This window comes from Carettochelys insculpta, chromosome 6 (genome assembly GCF_033958435.1).
Source record: "Carettochelys insculpta isolate YL-2023 chromosome 6, ASM3395843v1, whole genome shotgun sequence".
In the NCBI taxonomy this organism is placed as follows: Eukaryota; Metazoa; Chordata; order Testudines; family Carettochelyidae; genus Carettochelys; species Carettochelys insculpta.
The window spans coordinates 64,087,132-64,108,058 of record NC_134142.1 but is presented as its reverse complement, the minus strand read 5'-3'; the positions used below and the strand labels follow the sequence as shown (position 1 = coordinate 64,108,058).

Below are 20,927 nucleotides of genomic sequence, written 5' to 3'. Positions count from 1 at the left end.
CCCCATTTAAGAGGGACTGTTAAATGGCAACAGTTTTGCTTGTTTTGATACTCAAATGTATGGTCAGCTGTAGAAACTAATGTAAAAAACAGGCTTCTGGTCAATCAGGGGAACCAGTACTTGTCCCGGGCTCTTATTTGTGCCAACATTGGTATTTAGGAATTGTTTTCTCCTCAGATTTTCCTTGCCCCAATCCTTTCTCTTCCCTCAGATACCGTATGGAACTACCTATTTCTTCCTTGTTTATAGACTGCCTAGCACAATGTGGTTCTGATCCATGACCTAAGTGGTATGAATAAATAAGAAGGGAATGGAAGTTCTTCTACCACTTTTGCCCAAGCAGAAACCTAGCAGCTGAAATTCTTTGAAGAGCTAAGAAAGATCCCTTGCTTGGGTTTCTCTTTTATGTCTTTCAAATAGTGTGCCATTTGTACCCAGAAAGCATGCTGCATGTGCTGAAGACAGAACCTGGTGCTAAGCTAGACCAGTTAGATTGTTCTGTACCAAAGGTAGGCCTCACTCACCAGAAATGTTTTTTCCCCCTCTGTCTAATTTTTTAACATTCTGACATAACCTCCACTTTCGGTGCAGTTAAGCAAAGTGCTCCTGTGGGGAAGGTGTATTTGAAGAGCTGCAAGTAAACAGTGACCATATGGAGCAATGCTGGATGAAATCAAAGCAGCACCTTCCTGGACCAGCAGCTCCATGGTCTAGTTTTATTCCCCCCCACACCCCCGGAAATAAAATTGCCAAACCCTCGGCATATCTTGCACAGCTCAGATTTTTGTAAGGTCTTTTGTAAAAATACTATAAAATAAATACTCCATTTAAATTCCACTATTTTTGCAGATGGGTTTAAAAAAAATACACAACTCACAACAGCTTCTGCTCCTGCTAGTCCTGTAACATTACACCTTTGCACCCCATTCCATCATGCCTCTTTAATGTTCAAAAAGTCACCTTAACCCAAAGAGGATACAGACAAGGGTCTCAGTCAAAATAAATTTGATTTTTTTGGAAAGAAGATCATGAAGAAAACAGACACATTGACCCAACTGCAACACCTGGTGTTAACAAATGGGAGTATGGGTAGTTAATGTTAAATGCCACCTAATATGAAACTTTCCCCACTGGGGAATAAAAAAGTGGGAGGCAAGTCCAGTCAGCTCCATTACAGTCACAGGCTGGAGCAGAGCATACAACAGCACCTCTAACATCAGTCATTTTACATAGATATTCAAGTTTTACACATCTGCAAAACAGAAATAGTAGCAGCCATTTGGATGTTCTTTCTTAATGGTTCTCTGGGGTGGTCTAGGAAATTCTGAAGGACCTGCTTCTTGAGACATAGAGCTAGAACTGCAGCTGCTGCTTCTGCTGCTGCTTCCAGCCATCTGTGCTCTGCCTCTGTCCTCAGCTGGGGAGATCTGGGGGGACCCAGGACTCAGGTACCCTGCTGTGGTCTGAGTAGAGGCGGTGGCATAGGTGGTTGGGCCAGTGTTGTTTTTCACATAAACATTTTTAATAGCCACCAGTGTGTGCGCCATGATATTGAGGCTGTTGCTGAGATCCTGCATGCCTTGCTGCAGAAGCCGAAGGTTGTGGTTGACACTGTCAAAGCCAGATTGGATCATCTGCATCTGGTTTTGCTGGATCTGTATTAGGTCCTCTTCAGTAATTTCATTTTGGTCTGTCTGAGACCGGCTTTTTGTTTTGGCTTTTGCTTTCCCAGCCAAGCCACCCCCAGCTGTTCCCAGAAAGGGCAAGTGCTCCTGGCTAGGTGGAACTACAGCCATATCCTCAGAACTTTCTTCCGGTTCCACTACCTTCACTACTATTTCTTCTTTTAAGTTCATCTTCTCAAGAAAGGGTTGGTGGGATGGGCCAGGATCATCTGTAAACCCTAAAAAAGAATGGATAAGAAAGAAATGGAAACAGAAGTCAGGCTTCATTGTCTCTGTGGTTAATCAAACCTCTTCCTACCCCAGGAGTTATGTGGTAGTTATTACTTCTGAGGAAGTCCTAATTGCATGATCTTCTTTCCTACACTTGTGGCATGCAAAGCATCTCCTTTGCTGAAGAAATAATCAAAACATGCTTACTGTAAATGACATAACTCTGAGCAGTGTAAATCTCTGTCTCCACTACAACAGGGTTCGATCACTGATTGCTTGGACATCACCTCTGGTACTCTCCCACAATAAGATAAGTAAGGAGAGTGGATGGGGGAGTTTTTCCTGTCTACCCAGCACAATGCGGAACCCAGAGTAGCATAACCGCAAGGGTGGTAACCAAAGAGGTGCAGTTGTATGCTCTGCTCCAGTCTGTGACTATAATGGAGCTGACTGGATTTGCCTTCCAGTTGCCTAACCCATAGTAGCATAACCCAAGTAGATGAAAGCTGTGTCAATTTGGGTTATACTACTAACATAATTCAAACCGCGTAATTTAGATTAACCTGAACCTATACTTTAGATATGCCCTCAGACTGAAATCACTTACAGAAGATATGTTCATTCCAAGCTTTTACTTTCCTCTCTTCTAGTTTACTACAAGAAACCCAGTGTCTGCAAGACAGAACCACAGTGACATCCTCTGTCAATCACTCCTTGTCAGAAGTAAGATTGATTGCACTAAAGCTCTACCTCGCAGGCTCATGCACAATAGGATGTAATTTACTAGTCAGCTGCATTTTACAAATGCTAGATTGTGCAAGGTGAAAATCCTTCTTGTGAGTAGACAGAATGATCCAAATTTGCACATATACAGGTGGGTCTATACCTTCTGATCACTTTCACATAGTTTCACAACTTACAATGCAAAACGAGCTATTAGTTCAGCACCTGATTTAAGCAAAAAGAGGAAGCCATTACAAGCAAACTATTTAACAAATGTTTTTGTATACCAGAACATCCTTAACTTGTGACCCCTGGTGAATCAGCAAGTAAGTGAAAACCTTTTATTATTGAAGACAAGGATCTGCTTCTCAAATCATGCTGTGTTCAGTTCTTCCGACAATTACAATTATTTGTGACTAGATACTTTATCTGGCCTTCTGAGTAGACTGGATAGTGTTCTAAGATTTTTTTTCCTCCTTGAGACAGAATCAGAAGATGAACTTATATTGCTTAAGATCAACGTTCCCTCTATTTTCTCCATCCGTGTGCAGAATAAATTTTTTACATGCACTGAAGCATGGGCAGTGTGCATCACCAGCAGAGAAATATGCTGGAAATCTCTGGGTGATCTGCTAATCAGCTGTGTGGCATTTGAATCTTTCCTGGGTGGCTACCCAACCACTTAGCTTAGGAGGGACACTGCTTATAACCTTGATCCTTATCTAATTTATATTACTTATCTTTGACTATCAAGAGAAGACCCATTAAGATCAATAGAACATCTCACAGGAATGCTAACTGAGTAACTAAATACTTGTAAGATCAGAGACTAACAAAGCATTTTGCATCTGGATAAATTAGGAGAGAAACTAATTCAAAACCTGAATGAAAAACCATAATGCCAATTAATTCTTCACACAGGCAAGAGATCCCTCCTGGCTCCTAAAAGAGTGGAAGAAGGAGGCCTCATTGACACAAAGACCTGGAGAAGCAGGCACAAAAAGCTTCAAGCTCGAGGCCAACCCAAGTCATTTGTACCTCTCTGCCTCATGGGAGCGAAAAAGTGTGTGCACTTGTGTGCGAGAGGCAGGGGGTGCTTAGTGCTGCTCTGGGTCTGTCCCTTAGGAAGTACCTCCGGGACAGGCTACAGGGCTTAAAGTGGGGAAAGGGGTCATCAACAAGAAAAAAAAAATCCGGCGGAAGAAGAGCCGGTGACCGCTGGGGCCTGGAAGCCGCTTTTGACCAAAGCCCCTGCGGCCGGCTGTTGACAGCTGCCCCGCTCAGCGCCGCCCCGCCCCCTCCGCGGAACCCCCCGGAGGCCGCACTGAGCTGCCCCTTTGCGGGAGAATGGGGCTAATCCCCCCCGCTCCATGACGACGCCGACTCCCGCTGCGCCGGAGGGGGGCGCATGGGGCCCCGCCACCAGGCGCGGAGCTCACCGATGTCCACTACAGAAGCTCCGGGCAGGTCTAGCGTGTCGATGCCGCCCACAATGGGCACGGCCTCGGCGGGGCCCAGCGCAGAGCCGTAGGCGCGGTGGTGGTCGTGCTGCGGGCCGGGCGGGGACATCTCGTCCGAGGGCAGCAGCAGGCCGAGGCCGGCGGGGTGCCCGGGGGGGCCGCAGCCCTGCGAGAGGCGGCAGAGCTTGCTGCGGTCGCGGCGCTTCAGGTCCCGCCAGCGCTTCTTGAGATCCTCCACGTCGCGGGGGCAGGCGGCCACCGGGTTCACCTTGTGCCGGATCAGCTCCCAGACCCGCCGCTTCTGGCCCGGGGAAGCGCGGCCCGGCCCCGCCGCGAACAGCAGCTGCTCGTGCTTCAGCACCTGCTCGATCAGCACCTCCGTCTCCGCCTCATTGAAATTGGCCTTGCGCCGCTTAGGCGAGTCCTCAGCCATCATCGCCCCGGGCGGGCGGGGCCCGCGGGCCGCCCCAATAGTTGCGCGGCTGCCGCTAGGCCACAGCCCAGGGCCTGCTCCGGAGACCAGCGCCGCGCACGACAGCGAGAGACGCGCGAGCCCCCAGCGCAGGCGCCGCGCGCCCCGCTTGTTGACATGGGGAGGGGGCGGGAGTCGGTAGCCGACCGGCCCCGCCCCGCGCAGGGAGCCGGCGAGCGGCGGGCCCCAATGGGAATCCCCGCTGCGCCCCGTGCCTGCCCCGCCTGGTCCCGCCCACCACGGGCACCGACCTTCCTGCCCTACCCCTCGTTGACGTCACAACCACGCCCCCCTCCCTCCCGCCAGGAGTTTAGCAGCGGCGCCGTCGTCTCTGCTCGCGTGGTACATTCTAGCCCCGCCCCTCTGCCAGTTTCGGCGCGCGGGGTGGGGGAGACTTGCAGGTTTTGTTCCCGCCCCCTGTCGCAGGAGCAGCTGCTGTCCGCGCGCCGCGGCGTTGTGCGCCTGCTCGCCAGGCGGCGGCTGGGGCTGGGGATGGCGGCTGTTTTGGAGCTGCTCTTGCGGGAGGAAGTAGCGCCCAGCGCCGTGGTGCGGTGGCTCGTCCGCGGCCCCAGCCACCGCCCAGCCGAGGTAACGCGCAGCCCGCGCTCCTTGCCCCGGGCGGGCCGGCAGCCCTCGTGACGGGTAGGGTTCGCCAGGCTCCCTCCGCCCTGGGGCCGCGGCGCCCTGTCGCTGTGGGGGGGACGCGTGGGAGCCTCCTGTCGTGCTCAGCTCTGCTCTGAGGGGAGCCTGTGCAGTGGAGAGGCCCAGGGGCGCTCCGCGGCGTACGCAGCTGGTGAAGTTGGGACCGGGGGGGCTGGGCCATGGAGGCGTTTAGTCCTTCAGCGGGCTGGAGGAGCTAATGGGGGAGGCGCAACAGCAGCTGTAAAAAAGTGGTTGGGGGCGTGTGCCGCCGCCCAGGCCCGCTCATGCCTAGGTAAATGAAGTGCCAGGTGTGTGTGTGTGTGTGTGAGAGAGAGGTCCCTTGCGCCCACCTCGCTTTCAGTACTGTCCGTAATTCCCTCCAGCTGTGCTCGCTCTTGTGCTCGGAGGCGTGCAGCTAAAGATACGTTTATATCGTTGAGGTACAGCTGTAGGTGGTAGTTGGCCTCGGGCAAAGCTTGCAAGCCCGTGGCGTGACCCACGAAACTGCTTGTTTTTTGTTTTGCCCGGAAGCCACTGTAGAAAGCTTGTCCGGGTGAAACTGAACAGAGTATTCAGATAAACTCAGCCTGAGCTACAGATCCAAGTGCATATACAGAGCAGGCAGAACAGTCTCTTATATACTTATTATTCCTGAATTGTGAGGCTCCCTGTAGTTTGAGAGCTCCATCTGCTGGTTTTGCAGTAAGCAGTTAACAGACACGATTTCAAAAGTATCGGAGAGGTAGCTGTGTTAGTCTGTATCTTCGAGAACAACAAGAAGTCCTGTGGTACCTTATAGGCTAACAGACATTTTGGAGCATAAGCTTTCGTGGGCAAAGACCCGCTTCATCAGATGCATCTACGTGTAAGTTCTTGTTGATTTCAAATTAGCATCCTCTCATCAGTGCGATAAACCAGGTGAGGTCTAGCCTGGTTACTTCTTGAATAGGAGATTTCCCCCCAGAAATCAGGATGAAGCTGGAAGAGAGAGAGAGAGAGTACTAATTCATTGCCCCTGTGGAGTAGTTTTGGATACTCTGTTGCTGTAGATGCCATCTCTTATGTGAGGTCTTAAATGGTTAATTAAAATCCCTTTGCATTTTTCATGAGTTAAAGTTATGTTGGTAAACATTGTGTAAAAACTTATATAGCATTGCTGCTGAGCAGATGCCACTTTCTAATGCGATAGTTCCTGTGAATCAAGGAGTAGCTGAACTGATAGTAATTGTAAAATACATTTACTTCTTTTGGGGCAGAAAAGTGTTGCATAAATGTAGTTGAACTGTGTGGTTGTGATTGTAAATAAAGGAGCCACTATGTGAGAAAAATATACTGCATATCCTGTGGAGAAAAGATCATGTGGTTAAGGAAAGACACCTTCTGGAGTTATTAAATAAAAACAATTAAGAAAGCAAAGGGAAAGTGATAAAACTGAAATGTATTGCAAAGTCATTGCAGGCATAGCTTTGCTAGCTGGAAGAATGTTGCTTAAAAATGGGATTTGAGGTCTAGTGGGAGCCAGGAAATCTGGATTCTATCCCTGGCTCTCCCATTAACTTGCTTTGTAACTTTTTGTCTTTTTTTTTTTTTTTTAACTTGTCTTTTTGGTACAGGAATGTTCCCCTGTATGTGTAGAGTGCCTAGCTGTGCCTATGGTTGTGGTATCTGGGTTCTTTTGTAATACAAATAATAAAACTTGGTTGTGAGTGATTTCATTTTTGGGATTGTATTTGAAAACAGGCTTCATGCTTTACAACATTTTTTTTTTCTTAAGAACTTCACAAATGTTAACTAATCCTCGCAGCTGTCTCGCTCATTAAGACACTGTCCCATGAGGTAGACAAGTAATGTTCACATTTTCTTAGATTATTTTATGGCCAGACTATTCAGTCATTTAGTTCCTGTGTAACACACACCTTAGAATTTTGCTGTGTTCTTGCATTGTGAATCATTTTACAAATTGGAGACTTAATGCTTTGACAAGGTGTGTCAGTGAGGGATAGCAGTCCAACTGGTGACATCTCCTTTGGAATACTGTGTGCAGTTCTGGTCTCATTTAAGAAAGAAGAATTCAGACTAGAACAGGTGCAGAGAAGGGATACTAAGATGATGAGAAGAAGAGAGAACTTACCTTATGGAAAGAGATGTGAGAAGCTTGCTCATTTAGCCTTAAGAGGAGGTATAATTGCTTTCTGTACATGCATCAGGGAAAATGAGGTGTTAAGTGCCTTTGTTAACACAAGAATAAATGAGTATAAATTGTCCATCAGTAGGGTGACCATATCTCCCTGTCCCAAATATGGGACATGGAGATATTTGGGGGGGCACCTCATCCCTGCTCCACCAAGCCCAAGGGAGATGGGAAGGAGGCGGCAGCCACCAGCCCTCTCTGAGGCCTGGGAAAGTGGCAGGTGCCAGTGCTTGCCTAGGCTCGGGAAAGTGACCTAGTGATCTCCAGCCAGCAGCTGCGCCCTTGCAGCTACTGGCAGAAAAGATTGGCGGGGGTAGGGCCCAAATACAGGACAGTTCATCCCTTTAAAAAATAAGTAGGGATGCCTTTTTGGTGTCCCAAATACGGGACAGATAGTTGCCCTGTCCATCAAAAAGTTTAGGCTTAAAATTAGATGAGCACAGGGGCTGACTGTGATTTGCTCCGGAGGAGAGGGGTACTTAACCTAACCCACTGTTGTACTCCGGGCCTCATACCCGCTCCAGTGCTTTTCCTAAGCCCTTGCCTGGTCTCTTCCCCCTCCCCTGGGGAGCAATCTGAGAATCAGTGCCTATACAAAGTGAGGTGAAGGAGGAGCGAAGTTCTGAAGCAGCCTGACAACTTCAAGATCGTGGATAGGTTTAGAGTGGAGTGGATGGTATGATGAGACTACTTACGACAACATGTGGCAGTGTTCCACCTCTGCACAGAACCCTCCCACTGTGGTACTGGAAAACCGTTATGCTGTACTTGCTACAGGAGATGAGTCGCCCAGTACAGAAGAGGAGAAGCCTCGTACCCCTGAGGCTGAGAAGTCTCCTGCCACCACTGCAAGAAGGAAACACAGAGTAGTGGTGGTCGGAGACTCTCTTTTGAGGGGGACGGAGGCACCCATCTGTTGCCCTGACATTTCGTCTCGGGAGGTATGCTGCCTGCCTGGGGCCCGTATCCGAGATGTTACAGAGGCATTGTCGAGGATTGTCCGGCCCTCAGACTACTATCCCATGCTTCTCATCCATGTGGGCACTAATGATGCTGTGAGGTGTAATGCTGAGCAGGTCAAGAGTGACTACAGGGCTCTGGGGGCACGGGTGAAGGGGTTTGGGGCGCAGGTGGTATTCTCTTCAATCCTTCCTGTTGCGGGTAGGGGCCCAGGCAGAGACAGGTGCATCCTAGAGGTGAATGCCTGGCTGCGTGGATGGTGTCACCGGGAAGGCTTCGGTTTCTTCGACCATGGGATGCTATTTCAGGAAGGACTGCTAGTTAGAGATGGCGTTCACCTTTCGAGGAGGGGAAAGACCATATTCGGACACAGACTTGCTAACCTGGTGAGGAGGGCTTTAAACTAGGTTTGCTGGGGACAGGGGAGCAAAGCCCACAGGGAAGTGGAGAACATGGAAACCTGGGAGATGGGTCGGAAGTAGGAGAGAGCATGGGCAACAATGTCAGAGTAAAAAGAGGGCCAGGAAAAAACTCGGGGGGAAAGTTCAAATCAATATCTAAGATGCCTATATACCAATGCAAGAAGTATGGGTAATAAGCAGGAAGAACTGGAAGTGCTAATAAATAAATACAACTATGATATCATTGGCATCACAGAAACTTGGTGGAATAATACACGATTGGAATGTTAGTATTGAAGGCTACAGCCTGGTTAGGAAAGATAGACAGGGAAAAAAGTGGGGAGGTGTTGCCTTATATATAAAAAATGTACACACTTGGACTGAGGTGGAGATGGACATAGGAGATGGACGTGTTGAGAGTCTGTGGGTTAGTTTAAGAGGGGTAAAAAACAAGGGTGATGTCCTGTTAGGAGTCTACTACAGGCCACCTAACCAGGTGGAAGAGGTGGATGATGCTTTTTTTTAAACGACTAACAAAATCATCCAGAGCCCAGGATTTGGTGGTGATGGGGGACTTTAACTATCCAGATATATGCTGGGACACTAATACAGCGGGGCACAGACTATCCAATAAGTTCTTAGACTGCATTGGAGACAATTTTTTATTCCAAAAAGTTGAAAAAGCCACCAGGGGAGAAACTGTTCTGGATTTGATTTTAACAAATAAGGAGGACTTGGTCGAGAATTTGAATGTGGGAGGCTGCTTGGGTGAAAGTGATCATGAAATCATAAATTCACAATTCTAAGGACTGGTAGGAGGGAAAATAACAAAATAGAGATGATGGATTTCAGGAAGGCAGATTTTGGTAAACTCAGAGAGCTGGTAGGTAAGATCCCATGGGAGGAAAAACTGAGGGGAAAAACAACTGAGGAGAGTTGGCAGTTTTTCAAAGAGACATTATTAAGGGCCCAAAAACAAGCTATTCCCCTATGTAGGAAAGATAGTAAATATGGGCAAAGACCACCTTGGCTTAACAAGGAGATCCTGCATGATCTCAAACTAAAAAAGGAATCCTATAAAAAATGGAAACTAGGACAAATTACAAAGAATGAACATAGGCAAATAACACAGGAATGCAGGAGTAAAATTAGAAAGGCTAAGGCACAAAATGAGCTCCAACTAGCTGCAGGCATAAAGGGTAACAAGAAGGCCTTTTACAAATATATTAGAAACAAGAGGAAAACCAAGGACAGGGTAGGGCCATTGCTCAGTGAGGAGGGAGAAACAGTAATGGGGAACTTGGAAATGGCAGAGATGCTTAATGACTTCTTTGTTTCAGTCTTCACAGAGAAGTCTGAAGGAATGCCTGACATAGTGAATGCTGGTGGAAAAGGGGTAGAGTTAGTTTTTGAAATAAAAAAAAGAACAAGTTAAAAACCATTTGGAAAAATTAGATGTCTGCAAGTCACCAGGGCCTGATGAAATGCATCCTAGAATCCTCAAGGAGCTGATAGAAGAGGTAGCTGAGCCGTTAGCTCTCATTTTTGGAAAGTCATGGGAGACAGGAGAGATTCCAGAAGACTGGAAGAGGGCAAATATAGTGCCCATGTACAAAAAGGGGAATAAGAACAACCCAGGAAATTACAGGCCAGTCAGCTTAACTTCTGTGCCATGAAAGGTAATGGAGCAGGTAGTTAAGGAAGTCATCTGCAAGCACTTGGAAGGTAGTAAAGTGATAGGGAACAGCCAGCATGGTTTTGTAAAAAACAGATCATGTCAAACCAACCTGATAGCTTTTTTTGACACGATAACGAGACTCGTAGATAAGGGAGAAGCAGTGGATGTGGTATACCTAGACTTTAGAAAAGCATTTGATACGGTCTCGCATAATATTCTTATCGACCAACTATGCAAGTCCAACTTAAATGGGGCTGCAATAAGGTGGGTGCATAACTGGCTGGCTAATCGTACCCAGAGAGTAGTTGTTAATGCTGCTCAATCCTGCTGGAAAAGCATAACAAGTGGGGTTCCCCAGGGGTCTGTTTTGGGACCAGTTCTGTTCAATATCTTCATTAATGATTTGGATATTGGCATAGAAAGTACGCTTATTAAGTTTGCAGGTGATACCAAGCTGGGAGGGGTTGCAACTACCTTGGAGGATAGGGTCATAATTCAGAATGATCTAGATAAATTGGAGAAATGGTCTGAAGTAAACAGGATGAAGTTTAATAAAGATAAATGTAAGGTGCTGCACTTAGGAAGGAATCATCTGTTTCACCCATACAAAATGGGAAAAGACTGTCTAGGAAGGAGTACAGCAGAAGGGGATCTAGGGGTTCTAGTAGATCACAGGTTAAATGTGAGTCAACAGTGTGATGCTGTTGCAAAAAAAGCAAACATGATTCTGGGATGCATTAGCAGGTGTATTGTGAACAAGACACGAGAAATCATTCTACTGCTCTACTCTGCGCTGGTTAGGCCTCAGCTGGAATATTGTGTCCAGTTCTGGGCACCCCAGTTCAAGAAATATGTGGAGAAATTGGAGAAGGTCCAGAGAAGAGCAACTAGAATGATAAAAGGTCTGGAGAACATGACTTATGAAGAAAGGCTGAAAGAATTGGGCTTGTTTAGCTTGGAAAAGAGAAGATTGAGGGGGGACATGATAACGGTTTTCAGATATCTTAAAGGGTGTCATAAGGAGGAGGGAGAAAACTCGTTCTTCTTGGCCTCTGAGGAGAGAACAAGAGGTAATGGACTTAAGCTGCAGCAAGGGAAGTTTAGGTTGGACATTAGGAAAAAGTTTCTGTCAGGGTGGTCAAGTACTGGAATAAGTTGCCAAGGGAGGTTGTGGAATCTCCCTCGCTGGAGATATTTAAGAACACATTAGATAGACGTCTATCAGGGATGGTGTAGATAGTGGTCGGTCCTGCCGTCGGGGCAGGGGACTGAACTCGATGGCCTCTCGAGGCCCCTTCCGGTCCTAGTGTTCTATGATTCTATGATCTGTGACTGCTAGTAACAAATATCCACATTGCCCAAAGGTGGGACACTACATGGGAAAGACTCTCAGTTGTTAGACAATTCTTTCCCAGGTATATGTTGGGCAGGTCTTGCAGAGTTCGACTGATTACCATATTTGGACTGGGGAAATGGAATTTTCCTCTACCTCAGTTTGCTGGAGAACCTGGTGGGTTTTTGCCACCCTCTGTGACATGAGGCCTGGGTCACTTGCTGATTTGAACTAGGATAAATGGTGGATTCTCTGTAACTTGGAAGTCTTTAAATGATTACTTGCAGACTTCAGTAACTAAGCTAAAGGTTACAGAGCTGTTGCAGAAGTGGGTGATGAGGTTCTGTGTTATGGTGTGCAGGTGGTCAACCTAGATGATTACAAAGGACACTTCTATCCTGAATGTTTGAGTCTAAGGACATCTAGAAAGTCTGCATCCGACATGGTAAAAATCCAAGTCTGTTGACTGTCAGAATTGTGGTGTAACTAGTAGAGACACTTTTGGAAAGTGATGTGAATAATGGAAAAGCAGGGGTAAACTTTACAGACTTCTTTCTTTCTTTAGCTGGAAATTGAAATTCATTTGTATTAAGCGGATTTCCCAACATGAACTTCTTGAATGGAAACATATATTAATTATATAACTAAGTACACTCATCACTCGTTAAACAAGTACTTCGTTTACGAGTACTTGCTTAAACCAGGGACACGCTTGCCTACCTTAGTTCACTCTGAGTGAATTTCCCCTGCTCATATGAGCCTTACCCCCTCTCCACGGCTCCAACCCCCCTAGTCTGACACCCCCTGACGCTTGTACTCCCCATAGCCCCAAACCGTGGCAGCCTGTTGCCCCGCTGGCCCCATGGCCAGAAACCCACCCCCAAGCCCTAAACCATGGCAGTCAGACCCCCTTACCGGCCCCCCGTCTCCTGCACCCTCCGCAGCCGCTTGTACACCCCGCAGCTGCCTGTAACCCTTGTGGCAGACCCCCCCCGTAACCCCTGTGGCCTGACTCCCGCTGGCCCCCATGGCCCCAAACTTCAGCAGCCAGGCCCCCCGCCACCTGACCCCCGTAGCCCAACCACTGGCCCCAGACTGCGGCTCCAAACTGTGGCAGCCTGAAACCCGCCCCCATCTGCCACCAGCTCTTAACCCTCCCTCCCACTCACAGCCCCAAACTACCCCCAGCCTTTAACCCTCCTCAAACCAAGGTTCACTCACCTTTCAAAAGCAGCACCACCTGCTGCCACTCTTTCCCTGAGATGGGAGCCCTAGGAACTAATCAGAGACTTTTACATGTAATTTAATAGGAATTTAGTGTCCCTCTTATGAGTTTCTGCCTGCAAGCAGAAAGTTGGGAACCAATTATGCTCGTAAAGTGAGGGATGAGTGTAAAAGGAAATGATAGTTCCCCTGCATTCTTTCAAAAAGAAAAAGCTCCATAAAAATAAAGTACTTGCTGTCTCCTGAATTTTTTGCTTTCCATTTCACCGGGGTATCACTTAGGGAATCAAGGCTTTTCCTGTTTGGGTAGGGTCTAAGAGAGGAGGACATGGAAATGATGATGTTGCCAGGTCCCAATTACAAAAACTACTCAGTATCTTCTGTCAGTGTGTCAAATTTTGCCAAGTTCTGTTGTGAGGAAAGTAAGTGTGATGTACTGGAAGAGCAGAATGAGGGTGCGTAGGGTTTTTTTTTTTTTTGTGCTGTATACAAGATTTTACAGTGTTTAAAATTTTTAAAAGCTGATGTTAAAATTCTCAGATAATTTTACAGATGTTAGCTTTTTACGGATTATGTTCCCATGAAGATTTAAAAGGTCTTAAAGTTGCATTTTTATTTAGCTTTCTTGAATGCTAGAAAGCATTCAAGGGGTCCTCCTGGTTACAAACATCTGACTTAGGAACATCTGCACATCCAAACAAAAGCTCACCTGCAACTTCAGGCAGGGACATTTGTGGGGCCCTATACAATATAGTCAAACTGGTGCCCTTTGCCCACCAGCTGCCCAGAGAAGGGGCTGAGGATTATTTAGATGTGATTTTTATAATCTTCAGCAACACACTGACATACTTTTAAAGAAAGTTATAAACTAAGATCCTGTAGACTAACACAATAAATTCACAAGCTGACAGCATATACTTGGAGTTGTGAAAGCCTGTTAAATGGCTTCATTACCACTTGAATGATTCTTCAACAGGTTCAGTGTTCTGCGAATAGGTCCAGAGGGCTTCCTCATGTTTAAGGTAAGTAGATCCTCTCTAGAGATAGGAAGAGGTGGGTGAACATTAAGACCTAGTCCCAAATTTTCGCATACCTTATGCAGCTACATGTTCTGCATATGGATAAGGATGTCTTTGGCCTCAGGGGAGTGGGCAAGAAAGGCACCAGGTGCTAGTGCTAGTGTGAGGACTTTGGAGGGAGAGGGGGCTATCCCGTAGCCAGCAGTTAGAGATGTGGCACTTCGAAGGGAAATGGCTGCTTCTCTCCAGCCACTAGTAGCACAGCCACCCCTGCTCCTCCTCAGTCCTCCAGCCTGTGCTCCTGTCGTTTTGCCTCCTGATAAGCGGGGGCTGGGTGAAGCCCGCTGGTAGGTGTTGGGCCAAGGATGTGGCTAGTGTGTGAGCCTGGCTGCAGGAGCCAGTGTAGAATCTAGCGGGGGTTGGGGGGGGGGGTGGCAGCCCTAATTCTTCTTCAGAATCTCCACCCATCTCTTCATCCCTCTCTAATTAAACCTGCCTTTCCTCAACTGCCAGCATTCCAGGTAAAATTCAATCATAAAAAAAAAAAAAACTATTTGTAGGATTTTTCATTGCAAATATACAGTATTTCAGCTATGTTATGGGTTAAGTAGGCTATTGTGAACTAGCCTGGGAACCTAACTACCATTTATAACATTATTTCTATGGGAAAATGCATTCTGAGGGCAGCTCTATACTACAGCAGAAGGCTGAATTAAGGCGCACAATTCTAGCCACAATAATTTTGTAGCCGGAGTCCATGTATCTTAATTCAGGCTTCTACGCCATCTCCGTGAAGGGAGGTTTACAGGAGCATTTGCTCCTGTCTACTTGCCTTACCCTAATGAGGGTCAGGAGTACTGGTGTTGATGTGGGCGCTGTGTAAGTTCAGTTTAGCATGTCCCTGCAAATCGCACTAAATCAAACTCCAGAAGATTGACTGCGGGAGGGTCGATCTTCTCTGTAGTGAAGACGTACCCTGGCTTCCAAACAACCAACTTACAGATGAACTTCTGGAACACAACCCCTTTGTATGTTGGGTTCTTCCTGCATTAACTTTGTGTCATAAAAGTTGCACTGTGTTGTATTGGACCTTCGTGATCTCATGAGTGGCTATAACAACTTCATTCAAATGTAGTAAGAATGAGGTTCTTAAAGCATCATACAATTATTTAGTTTTGGAGCAACCCTTGCAGAAGTAGCTGGTTTTAGTAGATTTGTAGGAAACTGCAGCAGAGAGGCTGCAGGTTTAATACATTATCCACTAATTTGTTTGCTTTATTTTTTGGTGTCCCACTTGAGATGTCTTTCAGGGGCATCGTTTTTGAGGTGTTGAACAGCTTTCGGTGACTCTAGGTGCAGTTGTGGGTGCTAAGCAATTTTATAAGGTAGGCCTCAGTTGTGGCCAGCTGGGCAGCCAAAATTAGTGATTGCTTTTGAAAGTTTGGTCCTGAGGAAGAGCTGTCAGATATGTGAACTGGAGAATGAAGAACACCTCAATCTGTTTCTTGCTGTAACTTCTAGAGACAGTTCCTCTACTTAAATGTTAGAATTCAGGGGCTGGTGAATTCATGCTCAGTGTTTGAAAGAAACATATTAGAATAAGTCCATGGGTATCTTTTTATTAATGTTTTGTTCTTTCCTTGCAGGAGAACCATGTCAGTGATAAGCTGGTACCTCACAGTTTACTTCACAAAGACTTTGTGCCTTTCTTGTTGAATTTTTTAAGGGAACAGACTAGTCAGATCTTGACCAATGGGCCTTCTACGCCTGCTAAAACTCCAAATTCTAAGATCCTCAGGAGCTCAAGTAGCCATGGGACCCAAAAGACAGGATCAGAAAGGAGGGCAGGCAATACAGCCAGGTCATGCAGCAGTCGAATGCAGCTCTTTTCCCAAAAGACCTCTACAAGCTCCTGCAACCCAGACACTAGTTTTCTTTCTTCTGCTGCATCAAGTGGCTCTTCCGCTTTTACTGAGTCTAGCTTCTCTAGCCCCTGCAATGATTTCCCCAGCAACAGTCCAAACTTTGGTTGCAGCCCTGTGTTCACCCACAGTGAGAAACGTTCATCTCAGAAGGCCAATTTGGGCATCTTCCTTGGGCCCACACCGCCAGTGAGGCGAGGCAGAAGAAGAAGCAACAGCTCTGCCAGTGCTGCTGGCTGGCAAGTGGCTCGGGATGTAGGGCGAAGCCTCAATGAAGAGGAGGATGGGAAGGGTGACAGCTCTTCATTGATTGGTGGAAGGAAGAAACGGAATGAGGTGGGTCCTACCTCAGCCAATTCCCCACCTGACCAGCTGAACCTCAACAACTTGGAGGAGTTCCCACCCATGACTGCTGCTTCAGGTTTGACAAAGTAAGAGCAAGTTGCCTTGTTGCGCTCTTGATTTTTTTGATTGTGCTGGCAGCATTGATATTGCACGTTGTTTCTTGTGAGTAGCTGATGCTGTTATCTAACAGTTAACAATATTTAGGTGTTCTTATACCTTCTTGGTTATGAATATTTTGTAATAGATTATGGTTTAGGGGGACATCTTGCAATGCTGTGCAGCCAGCTTTTCTCAACTATGTTTCCTCTCCTTACTATCTTACTGAGACCCATCTAGAGGTTCATCTTCTTTAGAAAAATCTTACCATTATAAAATACAGTTGTGAGGAGTTGAGACAATGGTGAGGTGATGCTGGAGACACCTTTGTTCTTATTTGCAATGACAAATGAGTCACAACATTATCTTTACTCTTTACAATTGCATTTAAACATGGTAGGATTTCATACTGCGGATAGGCCCTAAGTGGCTCCTCCTCTTTGCTGCTGCTGCTGCGTGGAGCAGCTGCTGGGATGGCAATCAGGCATTCCGCAACTGCTGGTGGAAACAGCATTGATAGGGGAGGCATTGCATGTCCTCTGGCTCTGCTGGAAAGTGGGTCCCATGTGGTAAAGGGCTGGGTGGATGGTTGGCATGAGGATTCTGTTTGGGTCTTGAAGTGTATGAGTTTCCCTTAATTACGAATGATCTCTTCTAGCTGGGCCTTCCTGGTTGTACAAGCTGCTGTTCCTTTTCGCTTGGTGTTTACATGACAGCTAGATTCACCACTAGGTCTCAGTAAAGCAGAAATCAAGCCCATTTAAAGCACCTCATGTTTGCCACCTGAAATGACTTCTGAATATTCAGATTGTGGCTTCTTTTGTAGGAATCTGAATGTGAGATTTTTTGAAAGATCTCTTCAGAGCAGGGCAGGGGCTAGACTGGTTAGACATAGTTGAATATAATGTGGGTCTGACTGTAATGGAGTTCTGGCTAACTAATCTTAGACACGTTAACTCTCCTTCCCTTTATCAGACCTCAAAGTTCAGAATTCCTAATAGACACAACAGTAGCTGGTGCATAGCTTTCCGTACCACAATGTAGGCTACCAGAATTCTCCTTCCTGTGAGTCAGTGGTCTCTTCCTCCATAAGAAATTGGATAGAGTGACCACTCTTTGCCAGAGGTGTACGTACAGTTGAATCTGTACTTAGCCATTCCTCTTAGATCTGGTCTAAACTAAGGTCGTATCTTTCCCCACCCCAATTAACCACCTTGCAGAGAGGGTAAGGCTTGTGGTGTCTGGTCTTTGCAATGTCACCCACCAGTTCTAAAATCAATTAATTGAACTAATTTTAGAGTTGATTAGAGCTGCTAGTGATCCTGAGAAATAAGGTCCCACATGGTGGGAGGGGATTTAAAGATAGGAAATAGCTATAATGGTCTGTAAAAATGGCTTTGGCTGGCAGGGTATGGTGCATTTCTATCGCAAGCAGTAAGTTTCATGCTGTGCAGAGTGTGACTGACATGAAAAGTGTGAGGAAACAGGTCAAATTTAAGCCTGGAAATAACAATAATAAAGCCCTAGCAGCTAACATGTATCAGGCAACATGTTTGTTGGAGAAAGATGGCAAATACATCAAACTGATTTATCATAATTTTTGAAACATTTCATTTAAAATGGCCTAGTAGTTATTCTGTGGAGCCTTTTCAAGAACCTCAAAGAACTTTACAAGTCAAATGCTTACCATCAATTTTGTGAGATGGGTGAGCAGTATTATGTGGATAAGTAAAGTGAGGGGCATAGAGAGATTAGGATTTGTCCACTCAAAGCACATTGGCAGCAGAGGCAGGAACAGAAATCTGGGTGTCTGAATTCTAGGCTGGTAGGTGATGCTTTCTTGAATGTTTGGGGACTAGGCGATGAACTGAGAGCAGCCAGAACTTGGTATATCGTAGGTTACCAGTCTGACAATGTAGGACAAGTGTCTAGGTAAGTTGAGTGGTATCATTTTTTTTTATCAGTTTTCTCCCATAATGATCACAGTTGCTTTTAAATCACAGTAATGGAGTAACAGTATATATGTTATGCTTCATCAGGATCATTGAAGTCTATATTTGTAGGATATACCTACTCTGGTTCTACTGAGTGGAGCAAAACCAGCCACTCTTACAGTTGCACTGCATCCTGATTCTCTCCTTCCTTAGTTTTCTTTTACACTGGCATCAGAATGCTCTGAAAGAATGTGATGGATTTGACTGTTGTTTTTGTCTTGATGATCTGTTTATGCTTCATTTAAGTGGAAGCCTCTCAACTTTTTCAGCAAAAGCAAGCCGTCGAGGCGAATTAACCCAACTCCAGTGAGTGCAGAGCGCCCTCTCTCAAAACCTAAGATGTGTTTCACTTCCACACCAGTCAGCCAGTCTCCAGGTGCTTTGTTTCCATCTGGAACCAATCTAGAGACGTTTGCTGCTATCCAGGAAGGGAACATTACCTCTATTACAGGAAGCAGCCTTCAAGAGGAAAGGGAGATGCTGAAGAAAGAACGGTACAGTATGAACAGGCACAGGGTCACATCCTCAGGGGGTTCGTAATTCTTCCTTTTATGACCTTGCCAATCAGAAGTTGAAATTAACAGAAAATATCCAGACCAGATACTAGTTGTTGTTAAATCAAAAACTTAGCTAAAAGCAAATGAGATGAATATGAATGTGATATTAGGTTAATAAGTTTTCAAATTAAGCATTCAGTCCTCACTTGAAGATGTGCTTCTGTTCTGCAAAGTAACTCTAGCATAATAATGGTCTTAAGTTTATGGTATTTCACTTATCCTTATTGCACTAATGCAAAGTTTTGTGGGCCAGACTGCACCCTCAAGAATACCTATGTAGCACTGTTGTCTTCAGATGATCCTTTTAGTTAGACAAACCTCCTAAAAGCGAGTGGATGCACACAGATGTAATGTGGTGGCTATTCCCATTTTAGGAAATGGGAAGCTGTAAGACAGAGAAGTAGGTGACTTGCCTCAAGTCACACTCTGAGCCATGGCAGATTTAGAATTAGAATCCAGGTCTCTTGAATTCCAGTCCTGTGCCTTAATCACAAGACCATTTTTTTGTCTGTAAGAGGCAAATGGATTTATTAGGTAATTAAACCTGTTTCCTGCATGGGAACTGCGTTTGATCCTGTAAATGTTGTGATCAGTTTGTGAGAATCCCAACAAACAATACAGTGAAGATGGTATTCCTGCATTGATGGTAGTGTGTGTCATCTTCAGTTCCTCTGTAAGTCACTGATTTTGAATTTCAGATGCAAATTGCTGCACCAGACATCTTCTGCAGCACTGTCTCTGGATCCCAGTACACCTGCCAAGCCTAATTACAGTTGGAGTGCTAACCTCCCTACTGATAGCCAGCTAGTGACCTGTGCAGATCTTAGTAAGGTCTCCTGCAAGAAACAGCTGGAACTGCTGGCTGAACTCTACTCTTCTTGTATAGCAGGTAAGAACTGGGAGTAATGAGATGAGAATGGTGTGGAATATCTTTTTTGAAATACTATTTCCAAAATGAATTGATAACTTAATACAAATGACTTCTTCCTGCAAAAATAAACTGACACCTCTCACTTATTTAGAAGAGTATATCTACTCCTCCCTGGACAGAAGCCTAGAAAATGAGACGGGCCATACACAATTCCCTGAATCTCAGCAAACTTGAACAGTATTGACCCAACTGAGACAATGAGTACCAGAGTCCTGGTCTCTTCCCTGACAATATTTCTTAGGTTGAAGTGGTTTAGAAGCTGTTTTTATATTGTTACCCCTGGTTTAAGTTGTGGATGAAAGGAGGTAAAACCCTTGGTTTCTCTAATGCACCTACCCAAATGTGCTTGACCTTATAGCAACAATGCTGAGTCCTGTATGCAGTGGGATTGGCAGGGGAGCCTGCTGAGTACCAGCTCCTTTTTTTTTTTTTTTTCCTGTAGGCATCAGATGTGATGAAGTTTGAAATCTGATTATCTTTATTTTTATCTTGATTTTATTAACCTAGACAAATGCTTACTATCTAGCCATTTCATTTCTCTCACCTTTTCAGAAAACCTGGTTCCAAATATTTTCCTGGAGCTCTTCTTTGTCCTGCAACTGCTGACATCCAAGGGAACAACTTCTTTGGAAGACTGCGAGAATGAACTGGAATTCAGTCAAGGATGTAAAGGTCAGCAGTGCTACTGAATGGAGACTAGGTTGCCAGGACTGATAATGGGATACAAAGCATATCGCCTCTGATTCAAAGGTTCATATCAAGCTTCAGGGAATGAGTGACCAAAAGTCAAGTATCGGAGAGAGAGCCGTGTTAGTCTGTATCTTCGAGAACAACAAGAAGTTAATCTATAAGGTGCCACAGGACTTCTTGTTATGACCAAAAGTCATTACACTGAAGGTTTCTGAGGCCTTGCAGCAGTGAGAGGTGTGGAATATGGCATTTGGGTAGTGAATATAAAATGTGGAAGAAGACCAGTGTCTACTCTTGGTCTTGTATAAACCTCCTGTTGATAAAGGGGGATCTTCCCACATGGAGTGAAGGGGGTGTTTTTAGTTTGAAGCTTATAGACCAAGCTACAGAAGAT

The 20,927-nt window shown here is 45.8% G+C and overlaps 2 protein-coding genes across 2 annotated transcripts in view; one reads left to right on the top strand and one right to left on the bottom strand.

The window, feature by feature from the left end:
- Positions 1–926: 926 nt before the first annotated feature.
- LOC142015387 (uncharacterized) lies at positions 927–4,764 on the bottom strand. Its single transcript, XM_074998869.1, has 2 exons — positions 4,058–4,764; positions 927–1,903 (listed from the first exon to the last, which is right to left on the bottom strand). The coding sequence occupies exons 1-2, from the start codon at positions 4,512–4,514 to the stop codon at positions 1,245–1,247; spliced, it is 1,116 nt and encodes a 371-aa protein (XP_074854970.1). The 5' UTR covers positions 4,515–4,764; the 3' UTR covers positions 927–1,244.
- Positions 4,765–5,015: 251 nt separating this feature from the next.
- Positions 5,016–20,927, top strand: part of CDAN1 (codanin 1) — a 59,563-nt gene continuing 43,651 nt past the window's right edge. The window contains exons 1-5 of the mRNA XM_074997078.1: positions 5,016–5,138; positions 15,645–16,351; positions 18,625–18,849; positions 19,611–19,801; positions 20,396–20,515. Of these exons, the coding sequence (XP_074853179.1) occupies positions 5,043–5,138; positions 15,645–16,351; positions 18,625–18,849; positions 19,611–19,801; positions 20,396–20,515 (1,339 nt within the window). The 5' untranslated portion in view covers positions 5,016–5,042. The remainder of the gene's footprint in view (positions 5,139–15,644; positions 16,352–18,624; positions 18,850–19,610; positions 19,802–20,395; positions 20,516–20,927) is intronic.

Bases quoted from the DNA above. Each gene is read 5' to 3' on its own strand.
- LOC142015387 (XM_074998869.1), bottom strand. From the start codon at position 4,514: ATGATGGCTGAGGACTCGCCTAAGCGGCGCAAGGCCAATTTCAATGAG. The intron at 1,904-4,057 runs GTGAGCTCCGCG...ATTCTTTTTTAG, and splicing joins AGCTTCTGTAGTGGACATCG to GGTTTACAGATGATCCTGGC.